This window comes from Passer domesticus, chromosome 9 (assembly GCF_036417665.1).
Source record: "Passer domesticus isolate bPasDom1 chromosome 9, bPasDom1.hap1, whole genome shotgun sequence".
Taxonomy (NCBI): Eukaryota; Metazoa; Chordata; class Aves; order Passeriformes; family Passeridae; genus Passer; species Passer domesticus.
The window spans coordinates 33,850,776-33,873,633 of NC_087482.1; the positions used below are offsets into that span (position 1 = coordinate 33,850,776).

The window sequence follows — 22,858 nt, forward strand, 5'->3', positions numbered from 1 at the left end:
AGGAGTTTTTACAGTTACTTTACAAATGTGAAGGTGAATTCAATGCATGTGCAGGTCTGCAGAAGTCAACAGTTACATCAATAAAAATTTGATCTCCATATGCAAGAACGTACCACCATAATCAAATACACTTTAATTTGGGGCACACCTTGGGAAAAGTTCTCCTCCTACTACATTATACAAGTGTGGGAGAAAAAATCCTGAAGTTTTGACATCATATATATCTACAATTAACAAGTCATAAAATCCACAGTACAGCTGTGTGCACTGCATAAAGTGTCTTTCCAAAAAATTAAATTTTAAAATAATTCAAATAAAAAATTAAAACAAAATTTGAAAGTAAATTTGGAGGAGCACAATTCAATTAGAAATTCTCTATACTATGTCAAATACAACTCTTGTACCTTTTCTCTTTTTCCTTTTTTTTTAATATATACATTGCTTGGTATATCAGATTACTGCTATGAGCCAAAGATTCCACTTGCTGTGTAAACTATAAAATACTAAGGAATATATAGAAAGGTTTTTTTGGGAAGACCTGACATAGAATAGCTTACTCTTGTGAATGACCTCTTGCAATATTTTTCTTCGTGTGTATATTTTATACAGATACAGAAACATGATACACGTGTTAATGAGTTAAGAACTTTTTATTTTATGGCATGTGTATTAGTCACATCTAAAATTACATTAACTGGCATTCAGAGGACTGCACACTATGTTTCTTTCTTTACTTCATCCAAGTATTAATGATTCCAACAACTACCTCATGACACCCTGTGGAATACTTAAGCAATTGCACTTTTCAGCTTCACCAAAACAAATTCTCAAGTAAAAGGGAAATAAAACAGGAGAGTGAATATTGATTACATGTTCTTTGAAACAAAGTTAAGATCTGGTCCTTTACTATCATCAGCTTGACCTACCAATTCTAGGCACCCTAAATTAAAGTACTTATTTCCCATGCACAGTGCTTATCTGAATTCCACAGCATTTACACGATTTCCTTCCTCTTAAAACTAATTGAAAATATGAGCCAACCCTTAACCAAGAAAACATGTTCTAAAATTATTCAGCATTTACAAAATTCTTTCCTCAGAGGTAAAAGAGAACAGGCAGCAAATTAAAAACATCCCCATTGAATCACAACTGCTTTAAAATAAGTCACTCAATACATACTCCATAGATAAAATAAGAGGAAAGGATCTAATTATTCTTCTATTTGTGCTGTATAAACCTGAAGGAAATACTTTGATGGGAACAGGACCACACTGGGGTACACTAAAGTAGAATCAGTACCAGGGAGTATTTGTTCTTTGGGATGGGCACAGGATTAGCCAAGACTTACTGATGCAGACAAGACTTTATGACCAGTTAATCACAGAGTTCTCTCAACAAGATTACAGGAGACAAAGAGATTGAGAGGTCTCACATGTTAAAGTCTTGGAACACAGGATAATATTTAGTTCTTTCTGAGATTTTTAAACCCAGAAACAACAAACCCTCTGGTAACCTCTGTCATTCTCCAACACTCATATATATATATATATATATATATATATTTGGGTACAAGCATTTATGTAAGAATACAATTCTATTATTGAATAATGACTTTTGAGCATGCCTGAATTCAGTTTATGGCAAGGACTGTCAAGACCATCTTAATCCTCAAGTACTTCTTTTTTCTGATAGGAAGTTAGTCACTGTGAAGTTTTGTCAACATCTATTTCTTACCTCTGTAAACTGCCATGTCCCTGTGCCAGGATGAAAACAAAGTGCTCTATTCTTTCTGCATTTTAGAAAGTGTGTATATTCCCAGGGCTTAACCCCGACTTTATTCCTTCTTTCAAAACAATACCCTTACAGATAAATGTCTTTCCTATGAGGCATCCTGTCAATAAACCTCAAGTGCTAATCTTGTCACCTTTTGCCGACAGTCTCAGGAATGCTTATTAAATACTCAAGGGATTAAATTAAATCTCACCCACAGACAGGCTTTGAAAGTCTCCAGTAACCCAAGTTCTCAAAAGAAAACTCCCTTCATTGTCAAAATTAAGGTACTGTACTATTGAACTTGCAAGAAAATTATATAATCAGAGAAAATGTTCCATGCTGTGAAAATTTGCCTTCAGAGCTATGCATTAAAGTATAAGAGAATTTAAGAACCTGGAAGCAAGAAATTATCTAAGACTTCTTGGTCCTAGCTAACAAAAGCATAAAGGCATACCTTTAAACTTGGTGCTAGTACTAGCAGCAAGTACTTCCCTCTTTTCTCTGTATTTGAGTTTTAAATAACTCAGACAATAAGTACTTTGTAACAATGGGGTTTTTTACTCCAAAAGCTCATTTTCTAAACTTCTACAGGCAGAAGTCTCCGAAATTTTTGTGATATTGAAGTGCAGACCATGTCAATTCCAGTGAAGTAGATCAATAACATAAGTTTCGTTTTATATAAATTTAAAATTGAAACCTAGGAAACAGAATTTTTGTATGTATCATTTGCATTAATTACCAAAAAAGTCTTGGTATTTTAAGAAATTAAATCCTACTAAAAAATTTTCCAAGTACTCTTACAGTCAACTCTAAACAAGAAAAAGGGATTTAATAAGCAGCATTCATCCAACATGAGCATTATCTATGACTACTTTAAAACTTAGCATTCATTTTCAGACTTTAGCTTCTGCCTTATAGACACAGATAGCAAAAGACAAAAGAAATGTAACTATTAATCAAAACGGAAAAAAAACAAGCATAGTTCAAACATAAAACTAAATGGCTATTTACACATAATTTATTTTTATTAGTAAGACTCATGGTAAATGTTCTGGCTCATATGGTCCTTTTCAGAAACATCTCAGGATGTCCCAGAACATGAAACCAGCTTTGGTAGTGACTCAGCAAAACAGATGTCTACAGACATCCCAACATCTCCTTATGGTGTCTGTGGATGTGTGCATGCTTAATTTGTAATGAAACAACCAGAAAAATCAAAATTATTTCACTCTACCATGACTGTAAAAATATTACTATGTGAGTAGTAATAATAGACTTAATACAGAGGTATAGTTTTTGGAGAGTATTATTGATATTTAGCAATATTTTTACCTAATGGTGCACAGTTATTAAATAACACATCAGGCAAAATATTTGAAAATTAACAGGCTCTACAGCAGCTGTTTAAAGTTTCAGCCTATAGAGTGAGAGGGGAAATTTTCCTTAGAATCACAATACTGCCTAAATGTAATTCTTACTTTAAACAGAATTTCCAATAATAAAATTAACCCATTGAAGGACAAATTCTGCTTCAACAGTTTGACATTGCAGATTGCCTTTGGACTTGAATGAGACTGCCCCAAAAGTGCTTCCTCAACCAGTGCCAGTAACATTCACTTTTTCTTTAAGTAGGTAGATGGAAAAGCATTAACTGAGAATATTTTTTCAGAAGTAAAATCTTACATGCTTTTAGATTGCAAAAATTAAAATAAATTCTATGTTAAAAAATTCTCCTATAGTACAAAAATCCTTAAAATATTATAAAATAGGAGGTTGCTGCTTGCAGCTGAATATGTTCATCTGGAAATGTAACTGGAAAAAAACTTGTTAATCTTATAATGACATGATAAAATACTCTTGGATTCCATAAGCAGATCCAATATCCACTAAAGTGATTGATTAGGTCTCACAAGAATAACACTTCTTCCTGATAGCTGCCTATTGTGTAACGCATTCTCAATTTAAAATATTTCCAAAGTGCCTTCCCATTACTACCTTGCAAACTTATATTTTCCAAATTGAAGTAATACAGCAGCATTTTACTTCAGATTACAACAGTAATCATGGTTCAATGGTACTTCTTAGCCTTGTGGGGCAAAATAACACCAGAATATAAAGCTTTCTTCAACACCAGAGGTTCTAGATGGCCCAAAGCATTCAGCCAGCTCAATCCTACTGGGTTACCAAATCACAGACAGTAAAGGTATTCTTAAAGCTGTCCATAAATATTACATAGCCCTTTAGGTGATGTAAAATGACATCTCCAACTGTGGATGTGCTGCGTGCCCATGGAGAAAGCAGCCTCCAGCTCAGTAGGTCTGCATGGTTTCCACAAGACGTGACTGATGTGTCTGCAGACTTTGTACCTCAAACTGCCTTCAGGAGCAGCTCAAAGTGCCCCAGCAGAGCTGCAAAGGGACTGTCCCAAAGGAGCAGCTGGAGCAGGCACTGCTCACACTTCAGCCCTCACACCAGCCCGATGACAAGGGAGCAGAGCAGTGCCATGAGCTGCTGATCACCCACTGCCACCTTCCAACCTAATCCCAGCAGGAAGAAAATAATCCTTCCTAATCTTGCTCTACTTTAAAAGTTAAAAAAACAGAAATATATGTAAAACCAGAATAGGAAGCCAGAACATAAAAAAGGTAATCAGAGCATTTTTCCTGATGTACATTTGCAGTGCTTCCACCCAGTGTTACAGCAATTCAACACAAACATTTTCTACTTTAAACTCATATTTTTGCTGTTACAATCACACAGCTGATCCAATTAATACTGGGATTTGAAAACTTGATTTTATGGCTGATCATTCTTTTTGTATCTGTATTCTATATATGTAAAACCACTATATTCTCTATATTCATTTACATTATCAAACACATGATGGTTTCTGTTTTATTCAATGCACAACCATCATCTTCCTTTTTCCTTTATCTGAAGCTGCTGATTTTCACATGCAATTTGTCTCTAAAGAAGTAGCAAGTGCTTTGGGCCAGAAAGATATTAGGTAACAGAGTGTTTAAGCAAAATAAGTCTTTAAATTCTAACTGCTGTCTAATTGAACACTAAAGCTGCAGTAGCAAATAAATATAAAGAAAATAGAGGGCAAAAAAAATCAAGTTTATACAGATGCTGATATGTGAAGATAAGAATTTTCACAGAATTAATTGAAGAAAATAGAAGAAGCAAAAAGAAGGGAAAGGCATAAAAAGATGAAGTAATTAACACTGACAGCAGAGTCATAGCTGTGGGGTTCAGCCACCTGAACAGCACTGAGCTGATTTTCTATTGTATCTTAGTAAAAATGTCACATTTTCTTACAACAAATCTCTGTCCTGAAGAGTAAGCAATGGAGGAATAGAGGAGTATTTTGAGAGCTAAAAGACATTCTTGCTGTAAACAGTTTAGTCCCATATGTTCACTCTGACTATCCATTCATTTGATAGTCTACTCAACACATCCACCACAGTATAGTCATAAAGCTGCAAATGCAAAAAAGTTATATTAATGAAGACATGAAATTTACATTGACATCAAGCTTCTGAACAGCTGTTACACAGTAATTAAACTTTCCCAGAGTATGCTAAGGAAAATAAGTCAGTCTGTGGTAGAATTCAAAGATTCATGTCATTATTTGTTTTGTATGATTCAGTTTGTTAAATGCATCAACTGAGGATTAGAGAAATCTCAGGGAAAACAGCAAAGTACAGAAGTATTATTACAGTGTATTAAAAAATCCAATAGGATTTGAACTTTACCTAAACAGAAAATACATATACCAATTAATTTTGGAGATAGGAAAAAAATATATAAAAAGAAGGAAAAGAATCTATCAACTGTTGATCAGCAGGGAAAAATGTATGTCACTTACTGAGATATGCAGTAATATTCTCTGGTCAGTACCTATATATATGACTTTTTAAAAATTGTCTTTATTCCATTCTTAGAAACCTCAATCTACTGTCTCATGTACACGTAGAAACTGAGAGCATCCCTAGCATCAATAAATAGAAGCAAATGCAACTAAAATTGGAGATCAAAAGTGATAACTAGCTTTTCCCTCTTCTTCTTCCAAAACAAGCATGTATGTTTGTTTTATTGTGCAGTCACTGAAGGAAATAATTCATCCACTTTTACTTACTGTAAGATTCTAGATCCTTCCATAATACAGGATTCAAAGTACAGGTACAGGAAGGATTCTGAGGAATCAACAAGCATTAAGAAAAAAGAGGTGTGCGCTGAGTTTTCATACAGAGAGCAGAAGCAAACTCCCCCAGGGCTGCTTAGGGAAGAGCTCTGCCCTCAACTCAGCTGATACTTTTACAGGGCTATAAAAGCAGGTCAGTGGGCAAACAAGCCAAGAGAGGAGAAGGCTGTCACACAGAAAGGAGCTCCTGGACTCAAAGCTTGGCTTCTGTTGCCAGACTCAAGCTGAGAAAAAGCTGGAACTTAACGCTAAAATTAACCTTCACCAGGAAGCTAGCCAAAAGAAGCCTGGGCTGATAATATCCACTTGTGTATCTGGAAATACTCAGTCTCTGTCTCCTTCTCCTCAGGGGCCAATAAATTCTCTGAACAAAACAGCTTGACTCTTGGACTCTTCTAAGCAGGACTCACAATCTTGTGAGACACCCATTGAAAAGCTTTTGCTCTCATTATATGTATTTACTGTGATGTAATTCAGAATGCAATAGGTATTTTCCAGATAGTAAATACAGAAATACAAAATAAACTAGCACATAATTCCATTTATGAGAAGAGGATGCAGACATTCACTCTTAAGCTAACTCTTCTTATAAAAGTCTGTCTGTATATACGAGGGCCAGATTTTCAAGCTGGGTTGGTTGGGTACCTACCTCTCACAATATTTTATGAGTTACAAGCTAATTACCGATTTTTTTTTTTTTTTGAAGTCTAGCCCAATTTGCACACTGAGAGCACCTGAACTACTAGTCAAAGTTAACCATGAAAAATACTACCCTTCTGCTGCTTGAAAACATCTGGTGATATTCTACTCATGGCCAGTTTTGTACTATTTGCTATATATCCCTATAAAATAGGCTACATTGCCTTACACAAAGTTTTAAAGACGACTTTGCATGAAAAACTATTGCACTATGTCATATGCCAGTGAGAGAAGTACATCTACTTGAATATACTGTAATGTAAATTCACATGGAGGGAAAAAAAGAAAGCTGCTTCAGCATTCTTATACTTTTAATACAGAGCATTGAAAATGAAAGTGATTTTCAGTGGATACCTTGTCATTCCTACTATGTCTGTATCAATTGGGAAGACTTGGGGGCCTATGTCCAGACTGAAAAGTTACAGCTCATCTCATATAAAAGTTAACAGATGGTGAGAAGAGAGAGGCTGACAAGTTGTACAGACAAGTGTTGGGCAACAGGGAACACTGAAAATGAAAGCTACAAAAGAAATAGAGTAGGAATAGGCACCTCAAGAGGCTGCAGAAAGAGAGCAGAAGCCAGTCTGACAGTAGCTTGGGAAGGTTTCCAGAGCAATGAACACAGAGAAATCAAAAGACTGGACAAGAACAGGGAGTAACAAAAGGTGGATGGTGTGTGCTGTGCTTGAAAATACAGAAATATATAAAGGGAAATAGATGTAATAGAAAAGGAAAAACAACATAAGCTGTGAAATAGATTACCAATCTGTTCTGAAAGCAGATTTTGTTTGGATATCCAAAGTATTACAACAAAAACACTAAAGAACGTATTACCTTACTTTAAATTATTTCACTTTATAACATTTTATTAAAAGAAATACAGTTATTAAAGAGCAATATAGTTATTTTATATCCTTAGGAAAATTATTAAGATAGGAAAACAGAGACACATCCAGAAAAAAGATATTTCCATTACAGAAAAGAGCCATAACCTTGAGTTCTGAATAACAGGCAGAAACCTTACAAACTGCTTCATTTCAAAGTGAAAAGGCTGAGCAGGTTGTGATGTGGAAAGGCTTGAAGCCTGACTTAATCCCTAGAGAAAAAAAATGTTTTCATTCACTGTAACAATCTCCTACAAATCCTGCTTGTGGGCAGTGGAACATACTGTAATACCCTAAGATCCTTTCCAGGACTGCCTATGTTACCCAGCAATGAAAAACCTATGATAATTGAATTTCCTTTCCCATTTGAAGGCTATCCAATCACTTAATAGATGACCTTGTCAATCTGATTTCATGCTACTCATTTTCTAAGATTTACACTGTCCAAAATAATTTATCCTCATTTGTGATATTTATACCTTCAGAATGTTAAAATAAAAAACTAAGCTCTACTGACTTTAGACAGACACCCAAACCTGACAGGTTTTGACCATTCTTCTTGTCTGACACTCCCACATTTCCATCCTTCTTCTGACCACGAGATGTCTGAAATCACACATGGTTTTTCAGGTGGGATGACACAAAAGTCATTCAGAGAGCAGTTATCATCTTTTGCTCCACTACCCATTACTTCTGCAGACAGAATATTGGCAATTTTCACTACCACATCCCATTTGAAATACTTTTCAAAACTGTATTAATCATTGCCTTCAGCCTCCTGGCACTAAAACTCCAAATTTCTTTTTTGGCTAGTCATCATCTCCTTTTCTTCATCTGCATTCAAAGGTGGATGGGGTTTTTCTTCCCTAATTAAAACAGTGAAGAATATTTTCTAAATGAAAATGCTGAATAAAGTTATATAAGAGATAAAAGTCACTCTTACTCCAAATAAGTCCCTCTCATCTTAACTGCAGTTGTTTTTATTCTTTTTGATCGGTCTTCAATCAACTTCAATAATTTTTTTGTTACCTAAAGTATTTTTTCACTTGTATTCTTGCTCTCTTGGATTTTTTTTTATCTTCAATGCAGAATTATGATTTATAATAAAATATTTCAAATCTAGAAAGTCACTGCTAAACTGAAGTACCATATACTTATGGTATGATGTTAGCAATCTGGTTAAGGAATTGACACCAAATTTAAACTTTATCATAATTTGCAGTACCCCAGTTTTTCTCGCCTATTTTTCATATTTTAGTTTATGCACATGTGCACTGTGATACTTTTTAAAAAATCTGTTTTATTTTTACTAACACCACTGTATATTTCTATTGATGGCTTAAGGTTACTCTTTAAATCACCAGCCTGAGTGAAAGAAAAGAATACCTTTATTTCCTTTCCTGGAAAGTTTAAAGAGATATTTAACATGCTTTGTAAGGTTTGAATTTGAAACTCAATACATTTCCCATTTAAACAACTCCTGTAGTTTTGATTCCAATGCAAAGCTATAAAAGATACAAGAGTCTAGACAAAAGCAAAATAAATGCACATTCAAACATCATCACACTGTTTCAAAGGCAAAGGACAGTGTAACTCAGATCACACACAATTCCAAAAACAGCAAATGCCTAATTCCAACAAGCTACAATTAATTTTGTCAGAAGATCTGGCCATTAATTACATTATAACCATAATTTTGTATCTCCTTATAAGAACAGTTCCACACCATCCATTTCACATAGAGCTATGTGACAATATTAAACATATTTGGTACAAAGACTTCAAAAGTACAGGCAGCTAATTCATTCAACATATTATGTTAGTTTTAATTGATTGTTTCAGCAAAATCCCAGGATACTTTCATTAATGGAGAAACTTTCAGATATGTGTACTGCTCCCAATTTTAAACAATAAATTAATTGCATAGAACTTGTAAATAATAAATTTCACACCTAAAGGGAAAAACATGGCAAGTATGGGCTTTATAACTGCTCAATCCTATTTAGTCTTTAATTAAGTATCTCTTTCCACACTCTTACAAATTTTCTTGAGATTTCCTATATTCTCTATTTTCCAATTTTCCTATAAAATATTCTACTTAATAATATAATACATCATCAACAGGGGAAAAGTATTAAATTTTACACTACTTTATTCTCAAATTAAGGCATAAAGGGGCAGAAGGGTTGAAAAGGGAGGAGGGATGCTCTAAAAATTAAAATTAATTTTAGATGAATTTTTTTTTTAATTTGTAATAGCAGAAAATAATTCCATTGGAAGTAAAAATAACAGCCCTGTCCCCTCACTGCTATAAATAATGGACATAGGAATTTAATACAGCTATGTTTATTTCTACTATAAGAACACCCTGGCCTTCAAAATCACATTTAAAACGTTGTAATGGAGAATCCAGTTTCACATGGTATCATTTTATATGAGTTTCCTGAAGTACCAGTGGTAAAAGCAGGAAAAAACCCCAGAGCAGCAAAGCTGAAATGGTTAGGCAGCAATTAATCAGAAATAATAATATTCTTCAATTGGAAAGTTTCCCCTTAGCTCCTTGGTTACAGAAACCAGCTATGTTCATATATGAGACAGTGGAATACATGAAAGGAAAGCTTTTGCAGAAGGATAACAGATCCCTGCCCCCTTATTTGGAGATGTCTTTTCTAAATCATTCTAAATTAACATATGGTCAATGTACGTAGGTTTAGACCCATTAAGAGTTGAAGTGTTCAAAAGGTTCATCAGAGAACTCAGATTCTTGTTACTATGAGATGTAATTTAATATTCTCACTATAGCTGCACCAAAGACAATGCACATATTGAGTTTCACCATTAGTTACTGCAGGCCAGGCACAGTCCTTAGACATATAAACTATCAAAGCACCACTAAACTTAAACTGAAATGTTAAACGCATCAACTTGGATGTCTTTAATCAACATCTGCTGAACAGTTTAGTTTCTCTATAGCAGCAAAGGTAAGTCAGCAATGCTTTTATGGAAATGTCTGAATAGGAAGTAATCTGTAATCTGATATGGTTTTGTGTTTAAGATAGTTTGCTTTTGGTATGAAAAATGTCCTTTAAAAAGCAAAATGATTGAATTTCCTTTATCTTGTATCACCTCAAAACCAGCTGGTTGATATGTGAAACTTAGCCTCATTCTAATACCATCAACTACACAAAAATAAAGCAAAATTTTTTTTAAATTACACCTATGACAGAAATACTTTTCTCTCTGAATCAGTTTTCATTAGGACTTTGATGCCCACAATTTGTTAATCAATGTAGCCATCCTTATCTATTTTGCTTCCTTCAGTTTGTTTTGGTTTTTTTTATTTATTGTAAAAGTTTTGATGAAAGGATCTATGAAGAACATAGATCTTCATAGATCTGTCCCTTTTGCAATTACAGGAAAATCCTGAAGATGCATTTGAAAGTAACCTGCTGCTGCAATGTCAGTGACACTGACATACCATACAAAAATATGTCATTTTTTCCTCTGATTTATGTTTTTTGCTGGACAATGAGAAGTTTCAGCAGCTGTCAGATGCATCTCTCCCACTGAGCTTCATGCTCACTCATGTGCCCCTCTGCATGGAGGGGTTTGACAGACACTGGATAAAACCCTCACAAGAGGGGTGAGTGAGGAACTTGAAGTTAAGAACAAGGATTTGGAAGTCCTTTAGAGACAATGTCTATATCAATGCATTACAGATTGTATCAATATATTACACTGATTTACTATCTCTGTACTTCTGAAAGCATTAGAATTATTACCAATTAATTTTTGTCAGGCTTTTTCTTCAAGAACATTCACGTAATTTTAAATGTAAAATTGTCCAAAAAACTTGAGCATCACTTAGCAGTGAAGCTACAATAGTCTGACAACAACTCCATTTTCAGTGTCTCCCAGGCAGATACTACTGACAGTTTGGATTGATTGATGCTACAAGTTCAATGCTACAGAACAGTCAGACACAGAAAAGAGCTATCTGTCCATGGATGTATCTTCTTCCCCCTCCGCCAAGGAGGGGATTTGAGGGAATTTATAAGGATTCATGGAAGGTGTTGCAATTCAAAAATTTCAAGACAGACGATGAATTATATTACATTTCATAAATTGGCAGTACATAAAAATCAGTAACGGTTCAAGTGTGCAAACAATGAGCATGGATGAACACAAAATGTCATGCAAGAAATTATTGTAAATCTAATTATTGCAATTCTAACACAACAAGACAAGCTCCCAAGGACAGTTTACAGAGGTGACCTCTTTTGCAACTAAATTAAAGTCCTGTTTTCTATTACTGTATTGTAATTCTATACTTGGAAGTTTTTCATTTGATTAGCTGTTTACTATCCTCCCAACATTCAAAGAATCTCAAAAGTCATGGATTTATATTAAATAAATATTCAAATCAAACTATTTATGGTTCCCATGAAAGCCACAACAAAATCTCAGACTTAACCATGAATGAAGAATTTGGGATAGTACACAGCAGGTACTTCACTCAAATTTAAATTATGCTTTAACACCCTCCCAATCCTGTCAACAAGCTTTAAGATGAAAACGTGACAGATTCCTGTGGACCTTTAGCAGTTTCTCCCTCAAAATCAGCAGAAGGCTCTACAGAGAGCAGCATGCAGAAGTTCCCATGGTGTACAGTCACTTTGCCATGGGGTTAAGCACAGAGCAATAAAAGATTCTGTGCCTTTCTGGGGACATTAATGCAGATTTCTGCTGTCAAATTAAGGTCTCTCTTAGGCAGTAAATATAGTGGGCCTGATTTTTCTCCCTGATAAGTAAGGAGGGTTGCTGGCATAATTACCTTTAGCAAATTTACTGCAGATTTATTCTTAAGTGAATGGTAAATAAGCCAAATATTTCTGTCATATATGAAAGATTACACAATGTTATGCCATTTTTATTTTTTACTTCCCAAGAATTGCTTTACTCCCTCCTCTTTGCTTCACTTTGATCTTAGCTCTGTGCTGGCTGGGCGTTAAAAATTAAAGTCAGGTGTGTTAGAAGGAAGTGAATTAGATTCAGATTCCATTCTGAAGTTGGACTTATTCTACTCATATTCAAACATACCACTGCTGATTCTCCCACCAAGAAATACATACTGCTTGGCAACAAGAAAATTATCAAAGCAATCTGACCAAATTGGCACCACTAGCTCCAGCCACATCTGGTAACGATAATATGAAGGGAGAAGTATGAAGATAACAATTCTCATTTATTGTTACCATTAAACTTATCTGCATGCATATTCCTGAGTCTTTGAACTTCATGATGTCATAAAGCCAATAACAGCTCCACTCAAAGGTGAAGGGTGATGCTTCTCCAAATGTGATTAAATACCCAGTTTACTGAGGTATTAGAGTCTCTAGTCCCAGAGTGCTCAGTCAGAGGAAGAGCTGTGGAATACCACCAGGAAAGCACAACTGCCAACATCAAGGAGCTCCAGCAATGTGTAAATTAGGGTGTTGATTCTATGCCAACGGAAGAGTAGAGTTTTAATATACTACAAAAATGCTAAAACCCAACTGCTAATGCATAACACTGCTTTTTATATTTAGTAGGAAATGTTTCTTTTTCACTCCCAGATATAACAAACTTGGATATACACTAGGTAAAGCTGCAGATCAAGAGTAACTGCCTAGCCTAGCAAATAGGTGAACAGGGGCATTGGGATCTATTTATTTCAGGATTAGGCAAGGATGGTTTATCCTGACTAATAAGTTAGTCAGTCACTATATTGCTGAATATTTCACACATCAAACTATAAAAAAATAACTCTCAGATGAAATTATACATAAAATGTATCATTTCTGAATCACTTCAGATTTAAAACTGTCTCCTCATAATACTGCATATCATTAACAAGCTGATTCATTCATTTTCCTAAGGAATATTTCATAAAATTATGATTTGAGAAGTGCCTATCCCTGTGAATCCCCCTCATCAATGTCTGTCAGTCACTGAAGGTGAGAAGCCACCCATCCTCCTTCCTCCCTGCCACAAATCACTCATCTGGAGCATGGACCTTGAAAGTTTCCAAGAAAAACATCAGCATGTAATAAGACATACAAGCCTTTTGGGCTTGTGCAATACTTTCTTCCACTCACTGCTTCTTGGGGGATCTGATTTTGTGTCATTTCAATGAGTTGTCAAAGATTCAGTGCTAAACTGCTGGCAGGTACAAAACCAGCTGAATCTGTCATGTTGAGACAGTGGGGAAATAGCCAGCCTGCCACTCAAAGATGCAGTTCCAAGAGCAGGGAATTACATGAATACACCCTCAGTCAGCAGCTAAAACTTCTGAGTGAGTCATGACAGCAGGATACCTCCATGTAAAATTATTCTATTACACTTATAAAACTTTCCCTTATAATTGTTAATTCAAATTAGTAGACATCTATTACTTTTTTTTGGAGAGAAATTTCATTTCTTCCAAGAAAAATATTTTTCTCCTAAACAATTCTGATTTTCCCTGATTCTTTTTCAGATATATAGGTAGCCATCAATTTCCCTAAATAATTCTTTTATGGTCTACTGAATCTCCAAAATATGACAACTTCCCTTTTGCCCAGTCACACTACACATAACTGAGCTCTTTCACACTTTAAAAGAAATTTCCCCCAACTCTATTAAATACAAAATACTACTCTTCACACAGCTTAAAATTCCCAGCATGTGAGTTGGCTGTTTTCTCAGCATGAATAAAACTTAATATAATATTTAAAGCTAATGTTGTTAATTAGTATTGATATTTCAGAGCTGAAGGGCAGCTTCTTTCCCCCCCCAGCAGCAGTGGTGTCACACCAGCAGTGTGAAGCCCTTATGTAAGGGTCTCATTAGGCTCAGTCCCACTTTGCAGATGACTCTGTGTCTGTGAGCACTTGTGTATGCTACAAAACAGAGGGTTCAACCACCCCATTCTCTTCATCATCTGAGGAATCCTCTCAAAACCAGCTAGCATAATTTGATCTGCAATAACTTTTATTGTAGTGTGCACAATTGCAGTCAGTATTTCTTCTTACTTCAGAGTCTTGAGACTTACCTGAGACTGACTTGAGATTTACAATACACCTGACATTCAAAAATTACCATGTTTACAGAACTGGCAGTTTTTAAATTTTGTAATTTCATTAAACTCTATTTGAGGAATTTGGTGATTTTCTCCTACAGAGGTAAGTGCTTATTTCCAAATAGGCCAGTAAGCAGAAGTGTGTAATCCACCTCTTCTCCTTTTGAAGTGCAGGCTTGAAAAAGAACAGCAGGTCATAGAGAACAGAGAGGGGGAGAACAACAAAATTTTGGACTTCTAGCCTCAGTGGATCCCAAATTCATTGGAAAGGACAATCCATTCAAGCAAAGGCTGGAAAAGGTTATAACAATCCTGAATTTCAACGTGCAAGGACCTGGACTCATAACTATGGTTTTAGTCTGGATGAACATCCAGGCTGGCTTCACTAAGTGAAGGTATATAGGGTCACATATTTCTAGTGATCTTTTATAAACTGTAAAAACTTAGTAGCATCATGTGTTACAAAGAATGGGAAAGTAAAGTAAAGAAAAATTAAAATGATCCCTGCTTCTGATCTAAATTACATTGCTCTCAGTGTCTCTGTGCACAGGTTGAGAACATCCCAACAGTTGCTCTGGTTAGGCTTGAGGGGGATTTGTGGTTACCCCACAGTCTCAAAGTTGCATTTGATTGTGCAGAATCCTTGAGGACACATTTTTCTGATCATGTATTTGGATCAGTAACACCACCACCCTGGATGAACAATTGACTGTATTTAATTCAATTTCACTTTCAGACTGTTACGAAAAGCATACCATGATTTGGCAAAGCTACAAGCCTTAGTAGCCAACAAAGTACAATTTTCTAATACTCAGTACACTGAACACTGTACTCTTAAAATGGACATAAACTATTAAAGGCTCAATTCTTAAATAATACAAAAGTTAATAGTCACCATAGCAGTTTTGTAATATCAAAACTTTTATGCTACACCAGAAAGACATCCTAATTTTATTAATTTTATTTTTTTCAACACCTAATTCTATGGTCAGAACACTGCTCTATCTTGCAGAACAACTCTTTCAGAATTTATCATCTGACTCCAGAAATACAATAGATTTGTGATTGCAAAATGCCAGCTCACATAACAGCCTATTTACAGTGTTCTGACAGAATTTGACACAGTCAATAGAAAATGTCCTTTGTCATGCCCTGACCCCTTCCTGGGAATATGAAAACATGCTCCCAGCTGATTAAACTGTGGGAAAAAAATATTCCAAAGGCAGCTTCTATCAGCAACATGCTTGCTCTTTCTACTTGTAGCCTACATCAAGCAATAATACTGGTGCAAATTTCTCAGCCCAAGAGTAGGACTCCTTTGTTTACACTAATCACTCCTAACATTTCCCTTTTTTTAGGAGACAGCCAACAGCAATGCATCCAATTAATTGTGCAACACAATTTAACACAAACTGGACAATATCACCTAAAGAGTATAGTCCAGCCACTCCAGGTACAAATTGCAATTATTACATCAGAGCTAAGACTTTATGACATTTCCTACAAATGTTAATTAGCTGGTAGGTTAAGGCCCTTAGTCATGTAGCACTTCATCAATCACAAAGATTAAACTATTAAAGATGGAAACTGTAACATTTTACATGAAAAGTTATGTGGCAAGTCAAGGTAGAGTATTATATTAGCCCCCTTTAGCCAGTGCTCTTTTATGATAGTCCCCACAAAAGGATTTCCACAAGCTGCTGTCCTAATATGATCCAGGTCTACATCTTGTACACTGCTCTTGTCTCAACAGCTACTGTTTTCATCACTGAGACTCCTACTTCAGAGTACATAACTGGAGTTTTTAAGTGTCTGTAGATTCCTAGAGGACAAAACACTCCACTTCTACCTACTGTACGAAAGGCGAAATTTGGGAGCAGAGGGACGTCATCCAGCTCAGCACTTTTGCCCTCCAGCCTCGGCCACATTCATAGAACTGGAATGTTCTTGTAAGAAATACATAAAGATTTCTGAGGTCTGCCCCTCTGCATGCTAAACTGACAGATATGAGGTGTAAGACTAGCTTTGCCAGGTTAAACAAGGCTATTAAAACAGCATACCCAACTTTACTGGCACTAAAATGGAACAGTGGTGCCAAAGGTTCTAAAAGAAAGAAATATTAAGTAATATTGCACCTCTGACATTGACATAAGTTTATTATTACTCCATGCCAATCTACCTTGATCCAAATCCTCTAAACACATGCTGCTCTAGTGCTGGGCCTCCCTTAAGCCTGCAAATTATCCTGAATAGTGCAGCAGTTTTGCAATTTGGTCAGAAATTACACCCAAATCTCTGCACAGAAGGACAATGCACCATCAGATCCTTATCTAGCCTATAAATTTTTCTGCATCTTGTGCATCCTATGGCTTCCCATGGGCCTCCCCACAGCTGTTTTGGGTTTGATTCTTCCCCACCTTTGGTAGGGAGTGCTGAACAGAACCTGTCCTTCCCTCCCTGTGTGACAGCTATCCAGAAATGAGAAGTAACTGCTCCACTTTCCAAAAAGGGGTTCTTCAGTGTTATTTCCTTTGTAGTTTTGTTTTTTGGGGTTTTTTTCCATACAGCAGATAATGCATATAAGAGAAGGAATACAGATTAGAAATTACATATTTCCAAGTAACATATTCCTTCCTACTCACTTTCAGGTTATTACTGACAGAAATATTTTTAGGCACTATACACAAATTCTTCCTTCTTCAGTTACTTGAATACAACCACTAAAACAAATGTTATTTTAGGCTGAGTGAGGTACTTGAGGCTGAGTGGAGAGAGATGTAGCCATCTATCTTGCATCAACAACTGAGGGCAGAAACACAACTGGTTATTCACAAGTCTCATATCAAAAGTAAACAAAAATACAAGAGTATAAAATGTGGTCCTGAGTAAAGAGAAGAAAATGGAGGCAAGCATTAAAACATTACAGTCAAAAGAGCCTGATGTCCAGGCAGAACCTGCCAAGAAGAACTAGAAGCGCTTCCTTCATTTTTAGAAGGCTTTCAGGAGAGTGAGCAGAACCAGTGCAGTCCTGGATGAGGGAAGGTATGTAAACCCAATGTACAACCCACTGTGGGGCCCAGACATTGCTCCACCTCCTGAGTGTCACTGAAATGGCCCATCCTGCTTTCCACTCCCTGAATTCTCCACATGTTTGTGCACATTGAGAACAAGTTTCTAAATTCTCAACACAGACACGTCTGGCTGCCATCCCAAAGTGGAAGATGTGACCAAAAGTTCAGATTATGAGAAAAACTGGAGGAAAGCAAAAGTCAAGTCCTTTCAATGCAGAAAGGAGTAAAAGATAAAATTATAATTAGATTAAAATAAAGGATAAAATTACTGTAATTCGGATAGATTAAATATTTTTCTATCAAAATCTATTCTTAATTATGCTTGCAATTGGAAAGGCACATTGTCAAAACTGTAAAGAAAACAAGTACATTGGACAATCTTTTCTCTTAAAGCACAGCATCGACTACCACACTGTCTGAAAAGCCCTGAAAAGGGCCTGTTCAAAAATACTGCAATAACAAACATTATAGTGCTAGGAATTAGTACTATACATAGCCCAACATACTTCTGAAATAACACATAACTAATCTGCCTGTGCTCCAAAAGGAGCTGTGCTCCCTTTGCCAGAACATGTGGACTGTCCAAGGTATGAATGCCCTGGGACACAGCTTCATCTGGTGAGGGTAAAGTTATCTACAGTGAAAGGTATCAGTGCCAGGAAAGCCTCTTGGAAAAAAAATAGACCCAGAACACCCTTCCCTTTCTGCATGCAAGAATTGGGAGCCAGAGATGAGATTTCATCTGCTGCCAAGGACACTGCAGTGCCCAAGGACCCTAAACACAAGAAGTCATGAACCAACAAGCACTGCCAAAAGGAAGCTGATCATTTGGGTTAACCAGACAGATTGGTTTGGTTTGTTTTTTTTCCCAGGTGAGTGTAAAAGCCTGAGTTTGCATTGGTGACATACAGCATTTTCTACTTCAGAATTGTACACCAGGCACACAAAAAGTAAACCCTGAAAGCATCACTTATAGCATCATGACCTAGATTTACTTAAATGAGGGGTGAGGAGAGCAGGACAATAATTCAATCAAATTTCTCCTTAGTCAAATGATCTGTGAGTGAATATGGGAAGAGAAACACAAGTAAAATAAAGATCCAAATCTAAAAATGTGACCTAATTTTAAAAATGTATTTTCCAAATACATTCACATTCTTCTCCTATAAACAAAATAATGGTATTATGACAATCTAGCATCAGTATTTTTCAGCATGCTAACATCTACACATTAAAAGAATGTGGTTATAAAGAATGTTTCAGAAAAGCAAATCTACACATAGCTTTTGTGCTATAAATGTAATACTTTTTGCCTTTTTTAAATAATCATCAAAACTCATTCTTCTGTAAGTGAACCCAGTATTCAGCCCACAGCAGAAAAACTAAACTTCACAAGTCCCCTAATGAAAGGAAATAAAACCTCCAAGACAGAAAATGCTACTGGAAGTGCTACTTCCAGTTTTAAAAAGATCAGTTCAGTATCAGCTCCAATTTTCCACCCAGCTGTTAGCAGGATTTATCTCTTTGTATACTAGAGCTCATGAGGCTATGGCATATTTTATTCTATGATCTAGTGAAGAGAATGCAGTTTGAAAATTATTATGGCCATCAAGAAGCAAGTGTAAAAGAGGCAAGACCATCTGCACACCCTAACAAAATGGCCATGATTTCTTAACACCAGGAAAAGTGTTATGCTGCATATTCTTGAGGACAAAGCCACAGCAGCTAGTGCTGGTAGCTCTGTGATAGTTACTCATCACAAAATTTTCATCACTGAATACACATTCCTCTTACTGAACCATTTCCTCAAGTTCTAAGTACAAGAGAAATTGTAAAATGTTGGTTTGGTCAGGGGTTTGGGTTTGGTTTTTTTTTTAGAATGCAAACAGTAACAAAAGATGCAGTCTATTCTTCAGAACGCTCAAGAAATGTCGAAAACTAGCTGGCATTAAGGATAAAAGTCTTGAAGTTTACTTTGTTTTATATGATCAGCACTGCTAACAAGGCAAATATTCAGAAATAGGATTAAAGTGGATGAGCATTTATATTCCAACTTTGATAGACCCTACTTCCCAGGCCTGAAAACACAATGCTCTCAGCTTCTGGAAAATAAGAACTTGGCTTTTTAAATTTGGTACTTAAGCAACTGCAGGCAGAAGCACAACTAGACCATGTGAACCCTGTAGGAATCCTGGAGGAAAACCACAGTAACATGAACTACCTACATAATAATAGAATAAGGAGGAGTAGACATACTTTGAGTGGCTGTAAAAGGAGGGGAGAATAGTAAAATATAGGTGATGCCAGAAACTTTTTTCCCATTTCTGTGTCTGCTCACAAGTGTATCTCTATAAACAGTGACACACGGGACACAAACAGTACCCACCTGGTAGCATAAATATCTTGGTGAGTGTGAGAACAAGGATATGGATATGAACACTCTACTGCTGTCTGCAGAACCCGTGCAGAGCTGCCTCTACAGGAAATTCCCTCCCCACTCCCCCAGGTGAAAACTGTAATTATTAAATCCAACTTCCAAAGAGAGCAAATGCAGTTAGTTAAATTTGTGGAAAATTAGAAATAATATAATTTGGCTGTTTGGAGGGGGCCTCCCTTCTTTATGTCTTTAGACCACAAGGAAAGCAGATAACTGACTTAATTTAGGTTCCTTCTCCACTCCCCTCCTCTCCACCTAGAAAAGAAAGTCCTTCAGGCTAAAAACACAGTATCCCAATCCTTTAGCAGGCCCACATATCTTATTTACATTTGGAAAGAGTAGTAATCAGTGTTCATAAGGATACTGGAACCCTTTGTGTTGAGGGATAAGTTTCATCAGGATTTTTTACTACTTTCCTTTAACTCCAATAATTTTGTGACAACTGCAGCATCTAATATTTTTCTGATATATTATATATATATAATACTATAAAAAATGTACCCACAGATAAAAGCAAGACATTTTATATTAGAATATTTTACTATTACAGACTCTCTGCATCTTTTTTAATATAGTAATACACTTTAGAAACAGGAGTATTTCCTTCAAATGTGCCTCAAATGTTGTACAACATATCGTTTCATCTGTGATAAGTGATCTTACCTTTTTCTGAAGGACATTAATTTTTCTTTCTTTTACTTCCAACATGTCTTTCATATCTCGAATTTCTCCAGCAAGGGTTCCCTTCTCTTCTGTGAGGTCTTGAAGTTGTTTTGTTTTTTTATTCAGAAAGGTTTCTTTTTCTTCTAACCGTAACCGCAAGGCATCAACCTACAGTAAGTAAATCAAGCATATTTAGGGTTCAGTAGAGATCATCAGCATATTTTTTTCTAATATTCCTTTATTCACACTTAAGAAATGTTTTATTTCTCTTCATTGTAATTTTCCAAACTGAACTCTAAGACACTGTTTTTTACTTGTTACGCTTTTCTACAGTGTTTATTTCAGAAGTCTCTTACCAAATGGGTCTGACTACTCCCCTGTAGTAAGCACAAATCCCCATCAAACAAAATAAGGGATAGTCGGGAATTTTTCTAAATAACACACTCTTGATATATCACTGGTGGATTGGTTTTTTTAAAAAAATACTAAAAAGAAGAAAAAAATAAAACATAAAAGTATCAGGAAGGCAGTGGAGGCACGACCGACATCAAAGAAGGCTCCAAGCATCTGCAGTTCTTTCTTGTTCTACAGCACAACCTGTTATACTCTTCATCCCACATGCATTGCCCCTGTGTGCCCTCTGCTCCCTTTGGAGGTTGGTCAGTGCCCCTGGGCACTCCATGGCTCATTGCTGTCAGTGCTGCTCACAGCTGTGCCCACTGGGGATGAGGCTGGGCCAGCCCCACTCCAATCACCACAAACTGCGTCCCAAAAACACAAAAGAATTCCAACAGCCCAGAATGCGTAAGCACCCTTGATTTTCTCATTTCTTGCTGTAAATTTGTTATTCTCTTAATGCAATTCAAACAGTAATAAAATAGCAGAGATCTCAATTGATTAAAGAAACAGAGTACGCTTGGCTTTAACCATCGTTACTACAAGAATCACACTGGATATGTATTGGTGCCTTCAGCAACACTTCCACTGTTTACATATTCTGGTTCAGAAAAGCAGCTACAAAGGAAGTGCTGAGCAGCTCTCAGCATAAAATACTGGGGGGGGGGGGGGGGGGGGGAATATTTGGGAGAAAAGAATAGATTTTATCATATATGAAGTTTTTAAAAACCAAGACTTTTTGTTTCACCGTGAGTTTCATATTATGGAAAGCTTATTTGTAAATATAATAATGCAAGACAACATATACCCACAAAATTCAGTCAGTGTTAATAAAAATCATGGAAAGTAGAGAACTAAGATAAAGGAAGTGCAGTCATTCCTTGTTACAGAGACAGATTTCCTTGAACAGAGGTTTTTTCTGCACCTCTGAACCATGAGGTGCTCACATTAAGTGGACTCATGGCTTTCTTTGGCTGCAAGGCTCACCACTGAGAAGTCAAGGTTTGGATTGAAAATGTATGATGTAGCAATTTAGAATAATTCTCCATCTACAAGACAACTGCAGGCAGTCAGGCAAGTGAAAAATATTAGATTCACTAACTAAAATTTCAAACATACAAATTTTAGCTAATAAAGAACAAGAGTTTAAAGTTTGTATTCATACAAACTTCATACAGGTTAATTCATAATAAAAAGCTAGATGGAAGAAACTGAAAGAGCATAAATGGAGCCTTAGCATTTTTAAGTTCTGCACATGGAAGAGTCAGAAAGGGTCTCCTCTATTAAGCAATTTGTTCTCTAGTTAATCAGAATACTATCAAAGTGCAAAACAATCATCAAATCTATATTTATGTGTATTCTGAGTTTAGTAACAGTAAATTTATTCAAAGCAAAAGTATTTTCAATGCCACATTAAAACTTGGTTTGGGACCAATTTAGATGATCTATTGGATCTCAAAATGCATGTTCTTCCTGCTTTTAAAATGGCTCATTGCCTTTCTATACACTGGAAAAAAAGATTTATATTCCACTAGATTTACTTTATTTTTAAGACTTTTTTTACAATATTACAGTAACGGGATCTCTTAGTTTGTAAGCAGTGTGCAGTAAGGGATTCAAAGATGACTT

At 35.9% G+C, this 22,858-nt stretch overlaps 1 protein-coding gene across 18 annotated transcripts in view; it reads right to left on the reverse strand.

Moving 5' to 3' along the window:
* The window catches only part of ERC2 (ELKS/RAB6-interacting/CAST family member 2), a 421,439-nt gene that overhangs the window by 269,981 nt on the left and 128,600 nt on the right, over positions 1 to 22,858 (reverse strand). For all 18 annotated transcript variants that reach the window (XR_010368539.1, XR_010368528.1, XR_010368540.1 and 15 more), the window contains one exon: positions 20,834 to 21,001. Coding sequence is in view for 2 of the 18 variants with exons in the window: in XM_064432578.1 (XP_064288648.1) it covers positions 20,834 to 21,001 (168 nt within the window). In the remaining 16 variants the exon portion in view is untranslated. The remainder of the gene's footprint in view (positions 1 to 20,833; positions 21,002 to 22,858) is intronic.